The 23,138-nt window shown below is 47.7% G+C and overlaps 1 protein-coding gene across 1 annotated transcript in view; it reads right to left on the reverse strand.

Moving 5' to 3' along the window:
• Window positions 1-1,975: 1,975 nt before the first annotated feature.
• Window positions 1,976-23,138, reverse strand: part of IARS2 (isoleucyl-tRNA synthetase 2, mitochondrial) — a 65,488-nt gene continuing 44,325 nt past the window's right edge. Inside the window, exons 13-23 of the mRNA XM_077282244.1 lie at window positions 18,750-18,852; window positions 18,408-18,504; window positions 17,312-17,420; window positions 13,960-14,062; window positions 13,601-13,726; window positions 11,892-12,023; window positions 5,562-5,668; window positions 4,961-5,106; window positions 3,957-4,147; window positions 3,122-3,266; window positions 1,976-3,049 (exon numbers count right to left, since the gene is read on the reverse strand). Of these exons, the coding sequence (XP_077138359.1) occupies window positions 2,898-3,049; window positions 3,122-3,266; window positions 3,957-4,147; window positions 4,961-5,106; window positions 5,562-5,668; window positions 11,892-12,023; window positions 13,601-13,726; window positions 13,960-14,062; window positions 17,312-17,420; window positions 18,408-18,504; window positions 18,750-18,852 (1,411 nt within the window). The 3' untranslated portion in view covers window positions 1,976-2,897. The remainder of the gene's footprint in view (window positions 3,050-3,121; window positions 3,267-3,956; window positions 4,148-4,960; window positions 5,107-5,561; window positions 5,669-11,891; window positions 12,024-13,600; window positions 13,727-13,959; window positions 14,063-17,311; window positions 17,421-18,407; window positions 18,505-18,749; window positions 18,853-23,138) is intronic.

Below are 23,138 nucleotides of genomic sequence, written 5' to 3' on the forward strand. Positions count from 1 at the left end.
TGGAAGGAGTGCTGCTCCTGAGGCCTCAAAGACTGAGCGAGTCAGGTAGTCGATTTGACGGTCAGAAGGGTTTTTGACGGATGAACCGTTGGACAGAGATAGGATTGTTTTAGATGCGAGTAGCGATAGGGCAGGATCCACAGAAGGAGAGAGAAGCAACTCCTTCATTAGGTCCTTGGAGAAAGGGTATTTAGCTTCCGTGGCCTTTTGAGCCGTAAATCGCTTATCCGGGTGTTCCCTGTGTGTTTGGACAATGTCCTGATTGTCAGGGTGATTTGCAAATATCTTTTAGACGCATTTAGTTTTCTTAAAAGACACGTGTTCCTGAGTGGATACAGATTCCTCGTCCACCATTAGCGTTTTGCTGACTGCCTCAATAAGGGAGTCAAGTGTCTCCTGACCGATCGAGGAGCCTTGGGTTAAAGATTCCTCCGACTCGTATTCCGAGTCATGTACGCTGCGACCCTCGGGGGAGCGAGAAGTTGAGCTCGCAGATGCTGAAGCGCGAGCGTGTACGGGGGGGACGAGGCATGGGTTCTTTTCCTGGAACCCCGAGATTCCCGTAGTAGAGTACGCCCCCTGTGGTCGGATGGCCCCGTACTGGTGCCAGATTCTGTCGCGGTCAACGGAGAGGAGTTCTGGCTTAGGGAGGATCCCCGGAAAGAGTCCAATGCCTTGGCCAAAGAATCCATAGATCGTGACAAGGAAGCGGCCCACTCAGGAGGGTTAAGGTCGGTGGAGACATTGGAGGTGGAGGCAGAAGGCGGCTGCGCCCAGGCCGGGTCACAGTTCTGGCACAAGCAGAATTGCAAGTGGCACATGAAGTAAAAAAACACAGTGTGCTTTTTATTGCTCCTTTTTGCCTCCTTAGATTAAGACATAGTGTATGTTTATTCTCCAGTAAACTGCTAATAGCAGGGCTATGGGTGCAGAGAAGGGGTTAAGCTTTTCCCTATAGTGTGAAGCAGCTTACCCACGGTCCTGTGCTCGTGTCCCCAGGGAGGAAGAGAGAAAATGCAGGGTTTTTGGCTGATTTCCCTGCAGAAGTGGAGTGCCAAGATGGCGGCCGAGAGTTGCAGGGCTCTTCTCGTTCAGAGCGAGAAGCGCCTGAGTGGTGGGCGGGGATTTCAACTGCCGTCTAGTCCAGCTGAAAAAGCCGGGGACTAAATTTATGGAGCCTGCCGGCGGAGCGCGCCAGGGGGCCGCGACGCCAGCGTCGAATGATCGCCGCTGGCGTCGAGCCAGCGGCACCTCTCCCCAGGGACCCGGACCGCACCTTCCCACGCAGGCAGCATGAGGAAGGATACTACTCACCCCGCAGAGATGCAGCCTCCAGCTCAATCGATCCTCCCTTTGCCGGGGGATGGAGAGCGTCTGTGCGTCTTCATATGTGCCTGCCGCAGGGGCCTTACGGCTATTGTGGGGACTGCATAACGCCGAGGTGAGGACTTGATTGTGGTGGAGCCCGGGAGATGCACATAAGAGCTATATACTCTATGTGCTCGCCCTCTTACAGGGGGGAGATCGGGACCGTATAGGAACCGTCGCCCTAGCGTAGATTAGGTGTGCCCCAGTCGTCGCAGGAGAGGTACGGGAAGGTATACTCGCCTGTTGATGGTTCTTTAGAACATACCATTGTTCGAAACGCGTTGCTTGCTACTCTTCACTATGTAATTTATTGGATTGGACTGGACTTTGCGTTTTATCCTTAATAAATTTGTACGTTTTTGGAAGCTGGATTTTTTTCTCTTTTTTGGATTACTTGCTCACATGATGACTACACGATATCCGTGCTTCCCCACAACACATGCCGACAGGTGAGCTGGTATATATTTTTTTCTTTTTTCTGCTATATAATTCTTTATGTGTTTGAGTGTCCTCCTCGTGGCAGCAGCATAACACCCATGGTCCTGTGTCCCCCAATGAGGCATAGGAGAAAGATCATTTTCTGATGACACACTAAGAAAAAAAAGAGTCTGATTATGTGAACTTTTATGAGTTATATTAGTATTGCATAGGGTAAACAACCCCAGAAAGAGGAAAAGCTTTTGGAAAATAAAGTACATTCCCTCCCCCGATACTTCTCAGATCTACTGATTTGGTAAACAGGATCAGTCAGTGGCCAGGGACTCATGGAGTGTCACATGTTCTTGTCCATAGCTGCTCACTATAGGGAAAAATCTTAGGCAGAACACTGGAGATTTATAATTTCTTTTTGTTGTCCTACAGGCATTGCAAAGTAAGGACTTTTTTGTCATTTGTCATCATTACCTTATTTTGCCTCCTTATCTCAAACACCAGGTTGCAGTGCTGTTTTAATGCTCGATGCTCCTTTATAGGCTGCATTTAGCTGCTGCTCAGCAAGATCCATGTACGGCCTTTCAACAGTCTGGATGGGACTTTAATTTTCTGCAACCTCTCTGCTCCTTTGCCCCATGTGTAGGGGGCTGAAGTATGGCTCTGGCCAAGCAGCAGATCAAAGCAGCTTCTAAAGGAGCAAGAAGTGGACATTATAACATCACTGCAGCATAGACGCAAAAGTAACTTTGCAAAGCTGGAGTATTATTAAAATAAAGTTTTGTTACTCTTGAACAATCTTATTATTTGTATCGTCAAGTCAACATTTTGTGGGTTGCTGTGGAAACATCACATTTTCCATCCCGTTATTAAAATATATAAATCTGGAGATTGCAGTGATGGTTAATGTGGGTAATGTCCAAAAAAAAAAAAAATAGTCCAGAGCTGCAGGCGTCCGTACAGACAGAGGAAGATACGGATTCTCTGGTACATAATCAGCATATACTTAGTATATGCTTTTTCCTTCGGTCCGGCAGATGATGGCATCTGTAAATCCCCAAGAGGAGACACAAGGCACCTGCTACATGGCAGCATTCACACTACTGGCTCCATTTTCCAGCAATCGCTTCCAGGCAGCGGGGACAGGGTGTGAGCGCAGAGGCAGTGGTGTACTTTCTGCAGCGCAGGCAGCGTTCTTTGGTACTTGGTTGAATAATAACTTTATAAGTCTCCTCCTCACAGATGTCGCCACCTGGAAAATAACAGGTTAAACTGATAATCTGACTGCCCCAGCATGATGAATGCAGGGGGAGGGTGTGCCTACCTTCCAGGTTGATGAGGAATGACCCTTTAAGGACTGTGGCGTCTGCTGGAAGGTCCACGGGCACCTCGGTCAGCAGACTGGTCTGAGACACCGACAGTAATTCATTCAGCTGTGACGTGCTGGACGTCTCCTCCACCTGCAGCGTCTGAAATACACAAGGGACAGGACAATTATGGGACAGTTCTGGGTTGCCAACTTTTGCTGCCAATTTTTTGTTTTTCAAATGTATGTATTTTGGACTAAAAATCATTTTTGTCATTGGATGTTGCACAGTTGTGCTATTACAGGCTCTTTCTTTCGCTGCACATTTAATATTGATGTGGTCTGCGGTCATAAATTAGCGGACAGGAACTCAGGAAATTAAAGGAAAAAGTGACAGATTCCCCATCAGTCAGCAGATGCTCACTGACAGATTCTCAGTTAACTCATTCTGCATCCAGCAATAGACACACAGAGACTAGAGAAGGCAAGCGGTGCAAAATTCCTAATGACACCCAATTACAAAAATTATTTTTAATCCCAATTACATTCAATAAAGTAAGAAACAATTGTCCCCGAAGATGGCCAACCTCGTTAATGCTCATGGTAATACGGTGGGAACCAGACACCACTACACACAATCGCTAATTCCCTGCTGGCAGTTGTCAGAGGATCCATCAGACGGCAGGTTGTCAGTGGCTCTCGTAAAATAGACCAACTGTAGACGAACAAGCGCTAAAAGCACAAAGTGTCCAAATAGCGTATGACGTGACTGCATGCTGGGAGTTGTAGTACCACTGTTTTCTTCTGTACCCGTGCACTTGAATGAGACCTTCACACAGTAGACGCCTCTCACCTCCATTAACTCGAATAGCAGGCCGGGCTCGATGACGACGCTCAGCTCATACTCCGCTGTGTTCTTCCCGGCTATTGCCCCAAAGAAGAGATCCCTCATGGAACACGCGGCCTCCACAGCTTCCACCAATCCCGGCTTCTTCCACACCGAATTTGGCACAAACCACCCCGTTCGGAAAACACTGTCACCATCTAAGTAGGCGCAGAAAATCAATGCAATGCTCCTACTAGGATCTCATATAACGAAGACCATTTTTTTAATCTAAAGGTGAATTTTATAATAATCTTTCCATCAGCAGCTCCGGTTTCCTGATACTGTGCACCTAATACACAGATTATAAATATATAATATTAGCTACCTGTAGCCGCCACTAGGGGGAGCCTTCTGTATGCTATTTATGCCAAGAACTAAGTGTGAAGTGCGCTCCCTCTAGTGGCCGCTGCTATGTATCACAGAACTGGAGCTATGAAAGATTAATAAAGCATTAAATCAGCAGAAACGTTGGCATTTAATGACACAGCGAGGCCACTCACCGAAAAGAGACTATAGAAAAACATAGAGGTTATGTTCTAAAACCAGTGCCACGCCTGTCTCCAGACACCAGTGTTATAGATTACACGTGGAGGGTGGGGGTCCTGATTTTGCATTGGGGGCCAGGCCCTGAATGTCTATATCATGGGTCGCTGACTACAGGCATCTGATCTCCCCTCCACCTCTCAGGATCCAGGACTGGGCACAAGTCTCCTGTACATCTCTATGGCTGCCCTCGCCACGCAGATTAGAGCACGGGATGTCCAAGATTAGACAAACATGGCTGCCTTTCTCAAGAAATCAGCGCCATTCCTGCTCACAGGTTGTGTTTGGTATTGCAGCTTTGACACCTTGTACGTCTATAAATCTGAGATGCAAAACCAAATGCAAGCCGTGCTGTTTTTTTCAGAAATAATTCAGCCACATATTTTTCTACCCCGTTCTTTGCTTTACTCCATTTCCATTTACTATACCTTTTCTATACGGCAAATGCTGGAATACTTCTTCTGCCAAGTGTGGAAGAATCGGTGCGAACGAGCGAACCACGATATCCAACGCCTCGGCCAGCACCGTCTGACACGAGCGACGCTTGGGATCTCGCTCTTCTTCACAGTAAAGCCTGTAACCACGTATATATTTATATATACACACTGTGTACACTTACATAGAGAATAGCGCCATCTAGTGTTTATCAGACACAATGACGGATTTCTCCACAACCCCTTCTTAAATACTATGCTCCCGGTGTAAAAAAAACAAACAAAAAAACAACAACAGATATTCCCCTTCCGCGCGGTGCCAGTGATGACGGTGCCAATGTTGCTCTTGTGACATTGTTATGTCATGTGAGCGCTGCAGCCAATCAACGGCCACTAATTGGCCGCAATTATCACACTTTTTTGAGACATCTAAGGGAAGCATTAGCGGACGTTAATTAGTGGTAGTGCTCACATGGCATAATGCCAGCCCTCACCTGACATCACTGGAATGGCGCCGATGCGAGAGGTATTTTTACACTGAGGCATATGGTATTTAAGAAGGGGAGTCCGAGTAGTGGAAAACCATTATTAATACCTGTCTTTGATGATGCTGAAGTAGAAGCTGGACAGGTCTCTGGAGATCAGGGATTCCAGCAAACGAATCACCTTTCCAAACTCGTAATTCTTATAAGCCTCGGTCACCTGGAGAAAGGACACACAACGCACAAGTCAAGACGGGTCACATCTGCAGTAGGTTTTCCTGGCGCTGTGCGGCTCTTCCACCATGCCGCCTGGGTAGAACTAAATGATAAAGTTGTGACATACATATTACACACATGGAGGATAGAATTTACAATATGTAGAAATAAATACACCAATCAACATCCCATGTGTGCATGATAGGACAAATTAGGGACAACTGCCAAACAAATCCTAATCTTCACAAAAACACTACAGTCAATAAGTCCCATAAAAAGTTATCTTTATTAAATATACATTAAAACCTTATACATAAGGAACAGGTACAATGGAAGATTATATATATAAGGGCGACAAAACACTATATGGCAGTACCAGTATAACACATAGGGCTACAAGGTGCCACCCACTATACAAACATACCACATGATACTATGTATATGACCAAATTAGTATAGTACGTATGCAAATAAACTCACTGAAGACACACCAAATAGTGGTGTGTCAGAATGATAGGTGGGGAACATGATAAAGTGCCTTTGCCAATCAAATAAATGCAAATCCACCAATTATCACAATAGTAGCAAGCACAGTACCTGGTATGTGAGGACGGTGAGGGGCCACGAGCCCACCCCGACGCGTGTTCCGGAGCGCCAAAAATGCTCCTTCCTCAGGGGGTGTGAAATAAAGGTGCAAAAAGGGCATCTATTTATATACAAGTACCGGAAACTCACCGCTAATACGTTGCGCACTGCAACACCTTCTGCCAGCCAAAGCGCCGCTGCCATCCGGAACCGGAAACACGCGGGCCCACGTGATCCGGCTTTTGCTCCATCCTACGCTAACCTGTTCCTGGGGCTGTGGGACAGGTACTGTGCTTGCTACTATTGTGATAGTTGGTGGATTTGCATTTATTTGCAGCCCTATCAGGAGCCTTGGCTTATTCCTCTCAGTACAGCACCGCCCCTTCTTCTCCGCTGGCACTTCCTGCTTCAGCAGCTCCGTGCACAGGAGACATCGTGTGTTGGGGGACATGGACAACTCTGCTCTGCGGTGCAGTAGGATTGCGACGCTATATTGGCCCCTCCCTGGTATTATCCATACCACTGTAGGCCCTTTAGCCTTTTCTGTAGTATAGTGCTGCAGAATATCCTTATGTCCAACTCTTCTGGAGCCTTCCTTACCAAACCTACCATAACTCACTACGCCTGTGCTCGTTGTAAGATAAAGTGGTCAGTAGGCCAATCGTCGCCTCTCTGCCAGTCCTCCTGCCATGTCTGTCCCGCAGGAAGCTTCCGGCTCTCGGGATGGGGGTGCTCCCCCTCCCCCTGAGTGGGCCGTTGCTATCTCGCAGTCGGTCTCTGATTTGACTAAGGTGTCTCAGTCCCTGGTCCAGGCACTTGAACGTCTTCCACAGCCTCCTTCAGCCACCAGCGCTCCGACCGTCTTCCATGGCGAGTCGGCCGCACCTGACCCTGAACCACAGGGAGACAAATCTGCCAGCCGCTCTAGAAAGAGGACTCTGTCTGGCTCTTCGTCTGGTTCTCCAGGTCCCTCCGCAGCGCTCAAGCTGCTCTCCTCCTCCCAATTCCCCTCTTCGGAGGAGGACATTGGGTCTGATGTGGATTCCCAGTCTGGTTCTGACTCCGATTCAGACCAGGCTTCTAGCATGCAGGCTGTCGTAGATAGTCTTATTTCGGCTATATCGCTAACCCTCAAACTAAAACAAGACGAGGTTTCCCCCCAGGATTCCTCTGTCTCCTTTAAGCGGGTGAAGCGTCCCTCTCGCTCCTTTCCTACCCATGAAGAGTTTGTCTACCCTGTCTAAACACTGGGAACATCCTGAAAAACGTTTTTCGGGTAGAAAACATCTGGACGTGCTCTATCCCTTTAGTGCCCATCTTCTCTCCAAGTGGGCTGAATCTCCCAAGGTCGATCCACCGATCTCCCGTCTTTCCTCCAAGACTGTTCTCTCCTTACCGGACGGCGCGTCGCTTAAGGACGCATCGGACAGACAAATTGAGGCTCTGGCCAAATCAGCTTTTGAGGCAACGGGTGCTTCCCTCTGCCCCAGCTTTGCTTCCCCCTGGGTGGCTAACGCCATATCTGCCTGGGCCAAGATTCTCCGCCGGGGCATTTTGGCTTCGGCCTCCCCTACCGAGCTGGCTGACCTCGCAGACCAGATTAACCACGCAGGGAAATACCTTCTCACTGCCTCCTTAGATGCAGCAGCCTGTTCAGCCAGGGCAAGCAGCAACATTGTCGCTATTCGCCGCATTCTTTGGCTCAAAGCATGGAATGCAGATGCTACTTCCAAAAAGTCTCTCACCAACTTGGCGTTTCAAGGTTCCAGGCTTTTTGGCGCTCGTGTGGATCAAATTATCTCAGACGCGACTGGGGGCAAGAGTACCTCTTTCCCCCAGTCCAAGCCAAAACGCTTCTTTAACCCAAAGGGTCCTCGAACATTTCGCCCCTTTCGTCCGTTTGCAGCCTCAGATTCCTCTTCGCAACAAGAGCGACCCGCTACCACGGGTGAACGTAGAAAACCCTCTTACAAGCCAGCTCCCATGTGGAGATCCAGGGCTCCACCTCCCAGGTCTTCCGGACCTCGTTCCAACAGATACCGTTCCAAGTGACGGGTCACCCCCACCTGGGAGTCTTTCCAGGGTGGGAGGCAGGCTTCTTCTCTTCAAAGACACCTGGCTGTCAGTGATCAGCGATGCCTGAGTCAGAGAGATTATCACCTCCGGGTACAAGATCGAATTTTCTACCCTCCCGGAAAATCGCTTCTTTCTCTCTCGCCCCCCAAAGCAACCGTCCCATTTACCCGGCTTGCTTCAAGCCGTAACGTCTCTGGTCGCCGCCGGAGTCATAGTTTCCGTTCCTTCCGAAGAACGTTTTTCTGGGTTCTACTCGAACCTTTTTGCAGTCCCAAAGAAGGACGGGTCTCTTCGCCCTATCATGGATTTGAAGCTTCTAAACCGCCACGTCCGACCTCGCCACTTCAGAATGGAATCCCTGCGGTCAGTGATTGCCGCCATGGAACCCGGGGAGTTCCTCTGCTCGGTCGACATCCAAGATGCGTACCTTCATGTCCCCATCTGCGTACGGCATCAGAGATTCCTTCGGTTTGCTGTCGGGGACAATCACTACCAGTTCACGGCTCTCCCCTTCGGTTTAGCGTCTGCCTCCAGGGTCTTCACCAAAATCATGGCGGCGGTCATGGCCCTCCTTCGTTCCAGGGGGATCCTCGTTATCCCCTACCTGGACGATCTGTTGATCAAGGGGTCCTCTCGTCTAGACTGTGCCCACAGTCTCCAGGTCTCCCTGGACACCCTGACCCATCTCGGCTGCATTATCAACCGGACCAAGCCCTCTCTGATTCCGTCCCAACGACTGTCCTTCCTGGGCATGGTGTTCGACAAGAACTTAGCTCGGGTCTTCCTCCCAGAGGACAAGTTCTCAGTACTCCTCAAGGCGGTCCGCCTTCTCAAATGCCCAGTCCCTCAGTCACTTCGTTTCTGCATGGGAGTCCTGGGAAAGATGGTGGCCTCCATGGAGGCTGTTCCTTTCGCCCAGTTCCACACCCGCCCCCTCCAACTATTCCTCCTATCCACCTGGAACAGGTCCTTGGACTCCCTGGACCGTCCCGTCCACCTTCCTCTCCAGGTCCGTCAGTCCCTAACCTGGTGGACGCTGTCCTCCTCTCTCCTGAGAGGAAGATCATTTCTTCCCCTTCAGTGGCAGGTCATCACCACCGATGCTAGCCTTCTCGGGTGGGGAGCAGTCTTCCGACATCACAAGGCTCTGGGCCGTTGGACCACCCAGGAAGCTCTCCTTCCCATCAACCTTCTGGAGATCAGGGCAATCTTCCTTGCGTTAATGCGCTGGCAGTCTCTTCAGTCGAATCTTCCCGTCCGCATCCAGTCGGACAACGCCACGGCCGTGGCGTACTTAAACCACCAGTGCGGGACTCGCAGCGGCCAAGTAATGGCAGAAGTGGCAAAGATTCTTCGGTGGGAGGAACGCCACGTTCCGGCCGTATCAGCCATTCATATCCCCGGGGTTGAAAACTGGGCAGCCGACTTTCTCAGTCCCCAGGGCCTAGCAGCGGGCGAGTGGTCTCTCCACCCCGCAGTCTTCAATCAAATTTGCCTCCGCTGGGGTACGCCAGACGTCGATCTTATGGCGTCCCGGATGAACCACAAGGTCCCTCAGTTTGTCGCCAGGTCCCGCGATCCTCTTGCCGTCGGCCACGACGCCCTGGTAATTCCATGGTCCCAGTTTCAGTTTCCCTACCTGTTCCCACCCCTCCCCTTGATTCCAAGGGTGGTAAAGAAGATCAAGTTGGAAGGGATTCCAGTCATACTGATAGCGCCGGACTGGCCAAGGTGGCTGTGGTACGCCGAGCTCGTAAACATGCTCGCGGACACTCCTTGGAGACTCCCGGATCGGCCAGACCTCCTCTCGCAGGGACCTCTCTACCATCAGAGGTCTCAGTCGCTGAGTTTAATGGAATGGCCGTTGAGGCCACAGTCTTGAAAAACTCTGGTCTCTCTTCCCAGGTCATACAGACCATAATCAGAGCCAGAAAACCGGCTTCTTCCCGTATCTACCACAGGTACTGGAAAGTGTTCTTTCGGTGGTGCAAAACCAATGAAGTTTTTCCAATGTCCTTTTCTCTTCCGGATCTTCTCGGTTTCCTCCAGTCTGGTCTCGATTCGGGCTTATCCCTCAGCACACTCAAGGGACAAGTGTCCGCTCTGTCGATTCTCTTCCAGAGTGACCTTTCCTCCATTCACCAGGTTCGGACTTTTCTACAGGGAGTTGCGCATATCGCCCCTCCTTTCCATCCTCCCTTGGAACCTTGGGACCTTAACCTGGTCCTTGGCGCTCTTCAGTCTGCTCCCTTTGAGCCTCTTCATGACGTGCCCTTTTCCCTTCTCTCTTGGAAGGTCGCCTTCCTCATTGCCATTACATCCATCAGGAGGGTCTCCGAGTTGGCAGCCCTGTCATGTCGTTCCCCTTTCCTGATTCTTCATCAGGATAAGGTCGTTCTTCGACTGGTTCCCGAATTCCTTCCCAAGGTGGTCTCGGCTTTCCACATCAACGAAGACATTGTCCTTCCATCATTTTGCCCTTCTCCGGCTCATCCTTTGGAGAAGTCCCTTCACAAGCTTGACGTGGTCAGGGCCATTCGGGTCTATCTTTCTAGAACCGCTCCTTTCCGTCAATCCGATTCTCTCCTTGTCGTTTCTGAGGGTCGTCGGAAGGGCTTTGAAGCGTCTAAATCCACCATTTCGCGCTTGATTCGCTCGGCAATTTCAGAATCGTACCGTGTTCATGAGGCACGTCCTCCTCCGGGGGTGCGAGCTCACTCCACCAGAGCTGTCGGAGCTTCTTGGGCTGTTCGCCACCAGGCCTCCGCCTTACAAGTTTGCAAGGCCGTAACCTGGTCGTCTTTGCACACGTTTACGAGGTTCTATCGGGTTCATACCCAAGCCTCGTCCGATGCAGGTCTTGGTAGGAAGGTACTGCAGGCGGCGGTCACACGCCGGCCGACCTGAGACCTTTTCTCATTTCCTTTCTACCCACCCTTTTCCGGGACTGCTTTTGGACGTCCCATGGTTGTCCTGTGTCCCCCAATGAAGCGATAAAGAAAGAGGGATTTTTGGTACTTACCGTAAAATCTCTTTCTTGGAGCCTTCATTGGGGGACACAGCACCCTCCCTACTGGTTTGTTCTGGTACCGTGTTTGGGGCCTGGAGACCCTAGTTGAGTTGGTACTTTTACTGTTATGAGTTCTGTCGCTTCTCCTACTGCTTTTTGCACTAACTGAGGTGCTTGGTGCCTGTCGGTGGGTGTATACTGCCGGGGAGGAGCTACGCCTTTTCCTTTTTTGCGTAGTGTCAGCCTCCGAGCAGCAGCAGCATACACCCATGGTTGTCCTGTGTCCCCCAATGAAGGCTCCAAGAAAGAGATTTTACGGTAAGTACCAAAAATCCCTCTTTGTTAAGCACGAATCAACCTGCAATACCACACTCAACCCGTACAGGAACATGGCGCTGGTTCTGAAAGCAAGCAGGCATGTCTGGATGGAAGTACAGAGATGTGTGACCTGTACATGGTCACTTGTGAGAAGAGGTCTGCCCACAGGGACCCCACCAGTATGGGCGCCTCGTGTCTGTGACCAGTCAGTGGTATCTGCCACCAGGCTCTGGGTTACCTTGCTGGCATAGTCCTGAAGCAGATGGAGCATATACTGGTCTATTATATACATCTGGGGTCCAGGGATGGCGTCAGTCTCGGGGTTGTATCCGGACAGGTTTCCCAGCATGAACCGCACAGTGTTCCGTAACTACAGGAGGAGACAGTCGGGTTAGGAAACAAGCGCGGCGCTATGAGAAGCCAAACGTCAGTACATTTAGCTACATCCCCTGTATCACACATACTCCGGCCATAGCAGAATATTCCCTGTGTGCCATGGTGGACATCACAGCCTCCTGATCTTAGTAACTTTACATTTAGTGGAGTCCTGGTCTTATAGGAAGTCACCTATTTTATGTGCACAATTTACATGTACGTTACCCCCTCCCCAAAAGAAGTATCTCCTCATCATCTGGTGGACCAGATACACTATTGTCACTTTTTTTTACAAGGGGGTAATTCCAGTAATATACATTGATGGCCTCAGGCATCCACAATAACAGCACATTGAATTCTGCAGAGCGTCACTGTCTGTGCACAGAATGCTGCAGCACCCGGCGGACACAATGATGTATACAGACATGTTAGTGCCGCCACAGCGCTCTATATACGAGGGTGGCTGGATCTGCAGCTCAGTCCTGTTAACTTCCATGAAGACCAGGACAAGCAGGACTCCCCATGTAATTGTACAGATCGGAAGGGGTCCCTGTGTAATTGTGTGGATCGGCAGGGGTCCCAGTGTAATCATGTGGATCGGCAGGGGTCACCGTGTAATTGTACAGATCTGCAGGGGTCCCCACATAATCGTGCGGATCAGCAGGGGTCCCAGTGTAATCATGTGGATCGGCAGGGGTTACCGTGTAATTGTACAGATCTGCAGGGGTCCCCGTGTAATCGTGCAGATCGGCAGGGGTCCCCATGTAATTGTGCGGATCGGCAGGGGTCCCAGTGTAATCATGTAGATAAGCAGGGATCACCGTGTAATTGTACAGATCTGCAGAGGTCCCCGTGTAATCGTGCAAATCGGCAGGGGTCCCTATGTAATTGTAAAGATCGGCAGGGGTCCCTGTGTAATTGTACAGATCGGCAGGGTTCCCTGTGTAATCATGTGGATCGGCAGGGGCCCCAGTGTAATCATGTGGATCGGCAGGGGTCACCGTGTAATTGTACAGATCTGCAAGGGTCCCCGTGCAATCGTGCAGATTGGCAGGGGTCCCCGTGTAATTGTGCAGATCGGCAGGGGTCCCCGTGTAATTTTGGGGGTCGGCAGGGTCCCCATGTTTCACAGGGGACATCCAGCCGACATGCTGATTTGTACAATTACAGAAGGGAGTTATTAACAGGTGCAGTTCCGGGCTCTTGTGATAGAACAGATAAGTTTTATCATCCAATGCTTTATCTACTTGTAAACTTAATTGTGGTGATTGCTGCCCTTCTGAACCCTGTGCTCGCTATCCTACCTGCATCTTCTCCAGCGAATCTTCCTTACCGGCACACATCAGGTTGTGCGACACCTCTCACCCATTTCCAAACAAATCTCAAGCTCAATCAAGCCCTGCGTTTATGTCTTTCCTCTGTTCTCCTACACATGTACTGCCTGATGCTGCCACCAGGGGGCAGTCTATGGAGCTGTATATGGCCCCCATTGATATCAAATACATCACAAATACCTATTTAATAGCTCCAGTAAAGGTTATGGTAGACGTCACCTTTATATTGGAGCGTTACCTTATTGATGTCTGCCTGGGCCGAGTTTAGGACTGTTGGACCAATCACTACTTCTGTAAAGACATTTGATTCGGCAACCCACCAACGAAGGACGTCTGCTCCGTAGGCTGGCTCCTTTGCTTTGTCCTAGATAATTAACAAAAGTCACCTTTTACCCTAATAATCCCAGTACCTTCAGAAAGGCCTTCACCCTTGACAGAGGTGCGGGTCCCAGAGGTGAGACCGGCACCTCTCAGACATTCATGTCCCACATCTCGGACCGACACACGGATCTCCCCATTTTCTAGAGCGTCATGCAAATAAAAGCTCTAGAATGAGGCTCGTTATGTGTATTGATGGTTAAAGTTCCTGGTTCTTACCTTTCCGCCGCAAATAACAATATCGGGGTCAACCACGTTCCCTACGGATTTCGACATCTTCTCTCCTTTCTCGGATAAGATGAAGTCATGGACAACCACGTTTCTGAAAAATATTAACAAAAAACAGGTGAGGAGGGTAAAGCACTGACCATGAATGTTATGGACACCTGAGGATTTATTCTAAATTAATTTCATGTATTTTTGGTTAAAAATCACTTTTGTTATAGGGTTTGAACCTTTCAGCTTCTACAGCCTCTAGGTACCATGGTACATAACAGACGGCAGGGTCTAAACTCCAATCTCTCCCTACTCCTCAACAAGGATGAAGCAATCAATAAATCAAACCAAATAAATCAAATAAAAAATAAGAGAAGGAGAAAGTTTATAAGCAATAAGGGGTGCAGGCCCTGTGGTCTACTATGTATTATGACCATAGAGGCTGTAGAAACCAAACAATTCAAAATCTACATAAAAGAAAGATTTTTAGCCCCTCAAAAAACATACATTTAGATGAAAAATAATAACCAAAATGGTGTCCATATCTTTTAAAGTTTGATTCTTAAAAGGTTAGTATATAATATCCTGGTCACATCCTTATCTGTTCGAAACATTTCCAGATGAGAGACTTTTATTGCCGGACCAATTTGGACCCTTAAGTAATCAGCGCAATTACTGCGCCCCAATATAAACAACTTAATGACGGGCCAAAGAGCAAAGGCCGGGATACAGATTAGTAATGGCCTTAGTGCTGATAGTTGCTTAGTGAGGATGAAATGGAAGAGAAGCTATAGATTATATACAGCGGTGACATATACCACTGTACGGGCAAATATAGGTTGTTTTTTGGGACACCCCCCGATTACCTGAATGTTATACCAGCCTGATGGAGGAACCTTTCTTTGGCTTTCAATGGATACATTGGCCCTTCCCAGATTTAAGATGGAGTGATCCTAAAACTGGCCACGCACTTTAGATAAAAGTCAGCCACATCCATTTTTTATAGGCGCAGTGTAATGTGCCTCTCGTGATCAGCACTCCATCCTCTCTAGCCCTCTCCCAAGCGTCCATGTGTAAGAAATTATGGCCGTATTGCTTGTATTCGGGGTGTACAGATGAACGATGCTTGTATTCGGGGAGTACAGATGAACAATGCTTGTATTCGGGGTGTACAGATGAACGATGCTTGTATTCGGGGTGTACAGATGAACGATGCTTGTATTCGGGGTGTACAGATGAACGATGCTTGTATTCAGGGTGTACACATGAACGATGCTTGTATTCGGGGTGTACACATGAACGATGCTTGTATTCGGGGAGTACAGATGAACGATGCTTGTATTCGGGGTGTACACCTGAACGATGCTTGTATTCGGGGTGTACACATGAACGATGCTTGTATTCGAGGTGTACACATGAACGATGCTTGTATTCGGGGTGTACACATGAACGATGCTTGTATTCGGGGTGTACACATGAACGATGCTTGTATTCGAGGTGTACACATGAACGATGCTTGTATTCGGGGAGTACAGATGAACGATGCTTGTATTCGGGGTGTACAGATGAACGATGCTTGTATTCGGGGTGTACACATGAACGATGCTTGTATTCGGGGAGTACAGATGAACGATGCTTGTATTCGGGGTGTACACATGAACGATGCTTGTATTCGGGGAGTACAGATGAACGATGCTTGAATTCGGGGTGTACAGATGAACGATGCTTGTATTCGAGGTGTACACATGAACGATGCTTGTATTCGGGGAGTACAGATGAACGATGCTTGAATTCGGGGTGTACAGATGAACGATGCTTGTATTCGGGGTGTACACATGAACGATGCTTGTATTCGGGGTGTACACATGAACGATGCTTGTATTCGGGGTGTACAGATGAACAATGCTTGTATTCGGGGTGTACAGATGAACGATGCTTGTATTCGGGGAGTACACATGAACGATGCTTGTATTCGGGGTGTACAGATGAACGATGCTTGTATTTGGGGTGTACAGATGAACGATGCTTGTATTCGGGGTGTACAGATGAATGATTCTTGTATTCGGGGTGTACCCATGAATGATGCTTGTATTCGGGGTGTACACATGAATGATGCTTGTATTCGGGGTGTACCCATGAACGATGCTTGTATTCGGGGTGTACACATGAATGATGCTTGTATTCGGGGTGTACAGATGAACGATGCTTGAATTCGGGGTGTACACATGAACGATGCTTGTATTCGAGGTGTACACATGAACGATGCTTGTATTCGGGGAGTACAGATGAACGATGCTTGAATTCGGGGTGTACAGATGAACGATGCTTGTATTCGGGGTGTACACATGAACGATGCTTGTATTCGGGGTGTACACATGAACGATGCTTGTATTCGGGGTGTACAGATGAACAATGCTTGTATTCGGGGTGTACAGATGAACGATGCTTGTATTCGGGGAGTACACATGAACGATGCTTGTATTCGGGGTGTACAGATGAACGATGCTTGTATTTGGGGTGTACAGATGAACGATGCTTGTATTCGGGGTGTACAGATGAATGATTCTTGTATTCGGGGTGTACCCATGAATGATGCTTGTATTCGGGGTGTACACATGAATGATGCTTGTATTCGGGGTGTACCCATGAACGATGCTTGTATTCGGGGTGTACACATGAATGATGCTTGTATTCGGGGTGTACAGATGAACGATGCTTGTATTCGGGGTGTACAGATGAACGATGCTTGTATTCGGGGTGTACACACGAATGATGCTTGTATTCGGGGTGTACAGATGAATGATTCTTGTATTCGGGGTGTACCCATGAATGATGCTTGTATTCGGAGTGTACAGATGAATGATGCTTGTATTCGGGGTGTACAGATGAACGATGCTTGTATTCGGGGTGTACAGATGAACGATGCTTGTATTCGGGGTGTACCCATGAATGATGCTTGTATTCGGGGTGTACACATGAATGATGCTTGTATTCGGGGTGTACCCATGAACGATGCTTGTATTCGGGGTGTACACATGAATGATGCTTGTATTCGGGGTGTACCCATGAATGATGCTTGTATTCGGAGTGTACAGATGAATGATGCTTGTATTCGGGGTGTACCCATGAATGATGCTTGCATTCGGGGTGTACACATGAATGATGCTTCTAGGAACTGGTTCCCAGATAGCACCAATGGTCATATGACGTGACGTGCACGGACCACCCATATTGCTTTATTAGGAAGGAGCCAAGTAAAGAAGACGATGGTTGGTTTATTTTAGCATTAGTCACGAGGGCGGTGCCAGTTTATAAAAAATGGACGGATGTTAGGCACCGGATTCCTAGAACTTACTTGTAAGGCCCTTTATTCCTGGAGGCCACACTGGTGAGAAGCGAGGACTGGAACCATCCCCCAAGCTGATCCTTCCCCTCCAAGTACACGTCGGCTCGCTGCTCCGCATCTACATACGACCGGATGACAAATGGAAGATTGTAATGTGCGCGATCCCCTCGTAACATCTGGACTGACCGAGGTGTATGGCCATAAGTGGATGCCCGTGCCCCCCGCCATCACAGCTCATCATTCCCGTAATACCCAACCCGCCGTGGCAGAACCAGACCGATTAGGATTTGCAGTAAAGCGGCTCTCCCACACCGTGCGGTCGTGCTCTCTACATGACAAGGACAGAGTAATGAACCGTCCTATTCACTGACAGCAAGCAGAGATTTGCATAAAGCGTATCAGGAAAATGCGACACTTTTCACCCCTTCATAAGCTCCATCAGTGTGGTGGTGCTGCGTGTCTCGGCCGAGCCCTGCAGTTGGACGCAGAGCACACCGGACGGGATCGCAGATCTCGTGTGATATCTACAGTCGCTGTTTACTTTAAATCAGCGGCTCGGCAGTAACATGCCGGCAGATGCGGGCGTCGTAAAGCAGCGATTGCCCTGTTAAAAATTAAGCAAACTATGTAACAATGTTTGCCGACGATCCAATCTGCCAGCGGTATAAGTGCAGAGACGCAGGATGGAGACTGCCGGTTTCCATAAATCCTATTTATTTCATATAGGGCAGGAGTAAACTGTCCTGTTCTCTGTAAGGTGGGAGAACCCCTTGAAGACCAGGATACGTGCGCCAGTATTTCACTTCTATGGTGTAGAAATAGATTGGGCAGCGAGTTCGTAGGCAATGTAACGTAGATCATGTATGGCTGTGGTCAACAGCAACTCCCATCATGTCCTGAGAACAGGAGAGACCACTGTCACACAAGTAAATGCCATTGATCTACATCGGAATGATGGGAGTTGGAGACCCCGATGTAAAGGTACTGGGGCTTTTAGTTTTGGCAATTTGTAAGGGTCCGGTCACATGTAGTTTAACTTTACGTTTGGTGTAAACGCTGGGAAAGGTGGACACGCCAAACATGTCCCAAGGTGGAGAGCTCGTACCTTCCAGAACGTGCGCCCATGATGTTCCACTGTCAAACCAGATGTCCAAAACATCCCGTCCTGGCTCAAAATCGAGTGCGTTGGCACCGCTGGCAGCCTGGCAAAGCAAAAAAAACTTTCATTAAATGTTATACTTCCTATGAGTAATTTTTATATAGTTGAGATCCACGCTCCATTATTATTTCCAGGAGCGGTCGTTGTCTGACCCATGGGACCTAGTACAACAATGGTGCCCACGGCTCATGCCACATGGGTTCCTCATGCCGCGGCTCAATACCATTTACGAAGAAGGGCAGAGTTGTGTCCTGTGTAAACCGTGACGTATGGGGTGTATGCCGGTACCTGCTGAAGCACGGATTTAGGAAGCAGTTCTTCTAGCGGATGCGTCCACCACACGTCGCTGCCATGCTGCTCCACCAGTTTAATGATGTGTCCAACAGTGTGCCTGGAGGAGAGAGCAGAGGAACAACGGGGATGGACGTCAGACCCCAATTTATGCAGCAAATATAAAGCATAGGTACAAGATAAACTGCAGAGAGGGATTGTGTAACGTTAGCTAAGTGACCTACTTACTGCACCTTGAGGTTGTAATACCACGATGGTCCTCCTAGTAGCGCCACCCATGTATGTTCCATGAATAGTGCCATGTAATTCTACATTTTAACTTTAAAGAGCACTGATAAAGAATTCATTCACTGAGTCGAGATAGCTGCAGACCTCAGCGGCCCACCAGGATGTCTGCGTTTTGCAGCAGTGCCATTTGGGACAGTTCCTTTAAGACAATCCTGGGACTATGAAACACACAGACACCATGTTTCTATACTGTAATGTGCCTATAGGCTTCTATCATGGCAGATGTTATCCCAAGAGCAAGACTTCAGCACACAAGCCCATTTTTTCTTTTTAAATATGACACGTGTCACTTTATTTATTTTTACAGCGATTCTGAAACTGGTTTTAGTGACACATTGTACTTTATGTTTCAGTCAAGACTTTTGTATAAAGTATAAAAGAAAAAATATTAAATTTACAGAAAGTTTGGAAAAACTTGCACTTTTCATAATTGAAATCCTCTACATCGAGGACGGATAATCTACCATAGAAGTATACCATAATGTACTATAGGTTTAGCTGGCCAATATTTATCTGTCATTAATTTTTAAGACATTATAGGCCTAATAACAATTGGAAAAAAAATAAAAGCGGAATTCGTATAAAATTACCCATTTTTTTCCTGTTTATAACAAAAAACATCTAAATATTACCCTATTTTGTTGCTTTGTTTTCTTAATTTAAGAAATATCCCACGTTTAACTACCAGAATCCAACATGGTTCTCCGAAATGAAGGAGCACCTTGTGGATTTCTGGATCTCCCTTATTTAGAATTATTTTCAGGCACCATTTCAGGCCTTTAGGTTCCAAAATAAAAAAAAATTACCATTAAAATACAACATGGTCAAAACTACACAGGCGGGTTGGGTCCTCCATGGTACTCGGTGCTTGGTGTGGTTACTCCGGCTCCTCCTCACTGCCGGGTGATTGACCCTTCGCCCTGTTACCAGATCATCAGGCAGTCATTTGCAGGGGTGTATTACGCCGCTGTTTGCTTTGTGCTATCTGGAGATATTTCTATGCTCCTTGATCTGTCAAAGGTTCTTTTCTAGTGAAAATGACAAACAGAAACTAACCCGGCCATAAAGTGAATATTTCCTGGAGCGGCATTGAAAAGTAGAACTCAACTAGTAGAACGCAGCGTCCTTTAGAGGTCAGAGAGCTCCATTTCTGGTATGAGCTCTCTGAAGGGTCGATATTGTAATTTAGCATTGCTCTCCTGTGTCCTCTATTAGAGCGCTGCTGTGCCCTCCCATAGTGCTCCTGTGCCCTCTAGTAGAGAGCTGCTGTGCCCTCCCATAGTGCTCCTGTGCCCTCTAGTAGAGCGCTGCTGTGCCCTCCCATAGTGCTCCTGTGCCCTCTAGTAGAGCTGCTGTGCCCTCCCATAGTGCTCCTGTGCCCTCTAGTAGAGCGCTGCTGTGCCCTCCCATAGTGCTCCTGTGCCCTCTAGTAGAGCGCTGCTGTGCCCTCCCATAGTGCTCCTGTGCCCTCTAGCAGAGCGCCTGTGCCCTCCAGCAGTGCGCTCCCGTGCACTCCAAAAGTGCGCCTGTGCCCTTTAGCAGAGCGCGCCTGTGCCCTCGAGCAGAGCGCTCCTGTGCCCTCTAGCAGAGCGCTCCTGTGCCCTCTAGCAGAGCGCTCCTGTGCCCTCTAGCAGAGCGCTCCTGTGCCCTCTAGTAGAGCGCTGCTGTGCCCTCTAGTAGAGCGCTGCTGTGCCCACTAGTAGAGCGCTCCTGTGCCCTCTAGTAGAGCGCTGCTGTGCCCTCTAGTAGAGCGCTGCTGTGCCCACTAGTAGAAAGTGGTTAATAGACTTCTCTGGCGGCGGCTTATTTAGCAGAGAACAATAGAATCAACAAATTAGACAGGCCTAACCCTCATCTTCCTCCAACATCATTGGTCGAGGAGAGTTGGGAGACCTCCATACACCTTAGACTGTCAGCCATGCCCACCCATATTATGGGGTTCGGACGACATTAGTCTATTGTGTATGAGGGCTTTAAGTGTCCTTTGGCTCTCTCCACGAGGAGAAACTTTACCCCGTAGACCACCAGAAATGTTCTAGAAGCGAAAAGAGAACGGGGACACCTTTTTTTTTTTTTTTATAAATAATAAAAGAACATATACAAAACGAAGAATCTAAAGCACCAAGCGAATGTGCAGACAACGTTGTTTTTCAAGAGGAAAATACCTCAGGAAACATTTTTTTTTTTTTTGGGGGGGGGATGTTTCCTGAGCACTTTTTCAAAAAGTCAGAGGGAAATTTTTTATTTATATAGTGCCTTGTGGTGTCATTTTTTTACTGGTGTTTATATGAATTTTTTTTTTTAGCCAAAAGAGTTTTTGAAGTAAAAGATTAATTATATATATATATATATATATATATATATATATATATATATATATATATATATATATATATATATATATATATATATATATCTATCCCTGTGCATCTTTTGAGCTTTCCTATTGATTTGCATATAGAGCGGCTTCAGAGCGGAAAATGCCTAAGAGACGGTCATCGCTTCTTCTTAAAAGGCTGATCATGTGAACAGCGAGTAGGTGTTACGTTGCTATACACATATGTTCATTCTTTTAAGCTTTTGTAGAGTTTTTTGGGTGAGTTTCAGCCCAGAATCCATTGTAGAAAGATGTTGTGCACACACCCTGAGGCCTACATTTACTAAGCAGTGTTATCCCTCTGTCGTAGGAGCTGTAGTTATTGGGACTCCTCTTTAGAGAACTTCTAATGCACTGAAAAACTTTTATTGGGAAGGAAACATAACATAAAAACATAAAAATAGGACAGGATTTTTTTATGCTGATAACCAAATGAACCAGCACTTCTGACATTGTCTGGGCCGTTACCTTCATATAAACAACTTATTTTTTTTTACATTTTTGTTTTTCAGCCTAACACGCCATTCGCTCACATAATATACTGCAATACGGTGACAGGCGAGGTAAGGAGGTTGATGGAGGGAGTAACCTCAAATGCCCCTGCTAATACTGACTGTGACTGGTCCAAGATCTGAATTATTGCAAACCAGTTTGTGCAAAAAAAAAAAAAAAAAAGACACAAACGATGATAAAGACTGAAAATGATGCCCATTTTGAAGCAAATCTATTGCTGCCCATAGCACACACCAGAAACACGCTAGGCCTTATGTAAACAAAAGCTAGAGAAACTAGCAACCAATCACATTCCATCTTTCATCTTCCCAGTGGCTATTTTACAATGAAAGAGGGGATCTGATTGGTTGCTATGGACAACTGCCTGTTCTCCTTGAGGCCTAGTGAAAGGCTTTTCACCTTCACATAAAATCGTTCCCAGTGATAATGACATCAGATTGTGTGCCCCATGGGGGAGACTAATGTGAGGGAACTAACTGTACTAGAAGAAGTAACTCATGACAGAAAATCACAGTCTTGTGACTTTTAGTAACACTCTCCTATCCAGCCCCTTATTAACCATTAACGGGACCATCCTCAACCTTATCACGCCGGACTGTCCCACGCAATGTCTTGTAATTCATCCACTGTGTCTCATACTCTGAGAAATGTTTGCAAACGTGTAATCATTAACCGTATATAAGGCAATATTCCCATTATCTTTGTGCTGTACGTGCCCATAGGGTGACATGGGCCCAAAGGAGGCCAAATGCTTGTCCTTGTTAGCCCGTCTGACCAGTATAAAGTTAAAAAAAATAAATTATATATCTATATTATATATACATTAGTTATTTTCTGACCCACCGCACCCAAACACAACAGTTCTGGTGGTGCGCAGCACATTCTTGCACTTTTACACCACTAAAGTACACAAACTGGTTCAGCCTCTTATTAGAGTTGAACTGGGAGACTCTCCTTTCTCCATAGTGGCTTCAACAAGTCCTTTCACTGGATTTTTTTACATTTAGACCGAGTACCTCCTCCAATTACCGCTGCTCCACTGATTCTGAAACGGTTTTTCTTTTTCTTCTGTGCCCCTTCGTTCCAAAGTTATGCCCCCTAGAAATATTACTGCGTATTTCCCCATTCAGCCAACTGGGCGTATACCACAGACCTTCTCTGTGGGTCTCGCCGTGTTTTTGATTGGCCAGTGTCAGAAGAGACAGAGT

The sequence above is a fragment of the Ranitomeya variabilis genome, chromosome 2 (genome assembly GCF_051348905.1).
Source record: "Ranitomeya variabilis isolate aRanVar5 chromosome 2, aRanVar5.hap1, whole genome shotgun sequence".
Taxonomy (NCBI): domain Eukaryota; kingdom Metazoa; phylum Chordata; class Amphibia; order Anura; family Dendrobatidae; genus Ranitomeya; species Ranitomeya variabilis.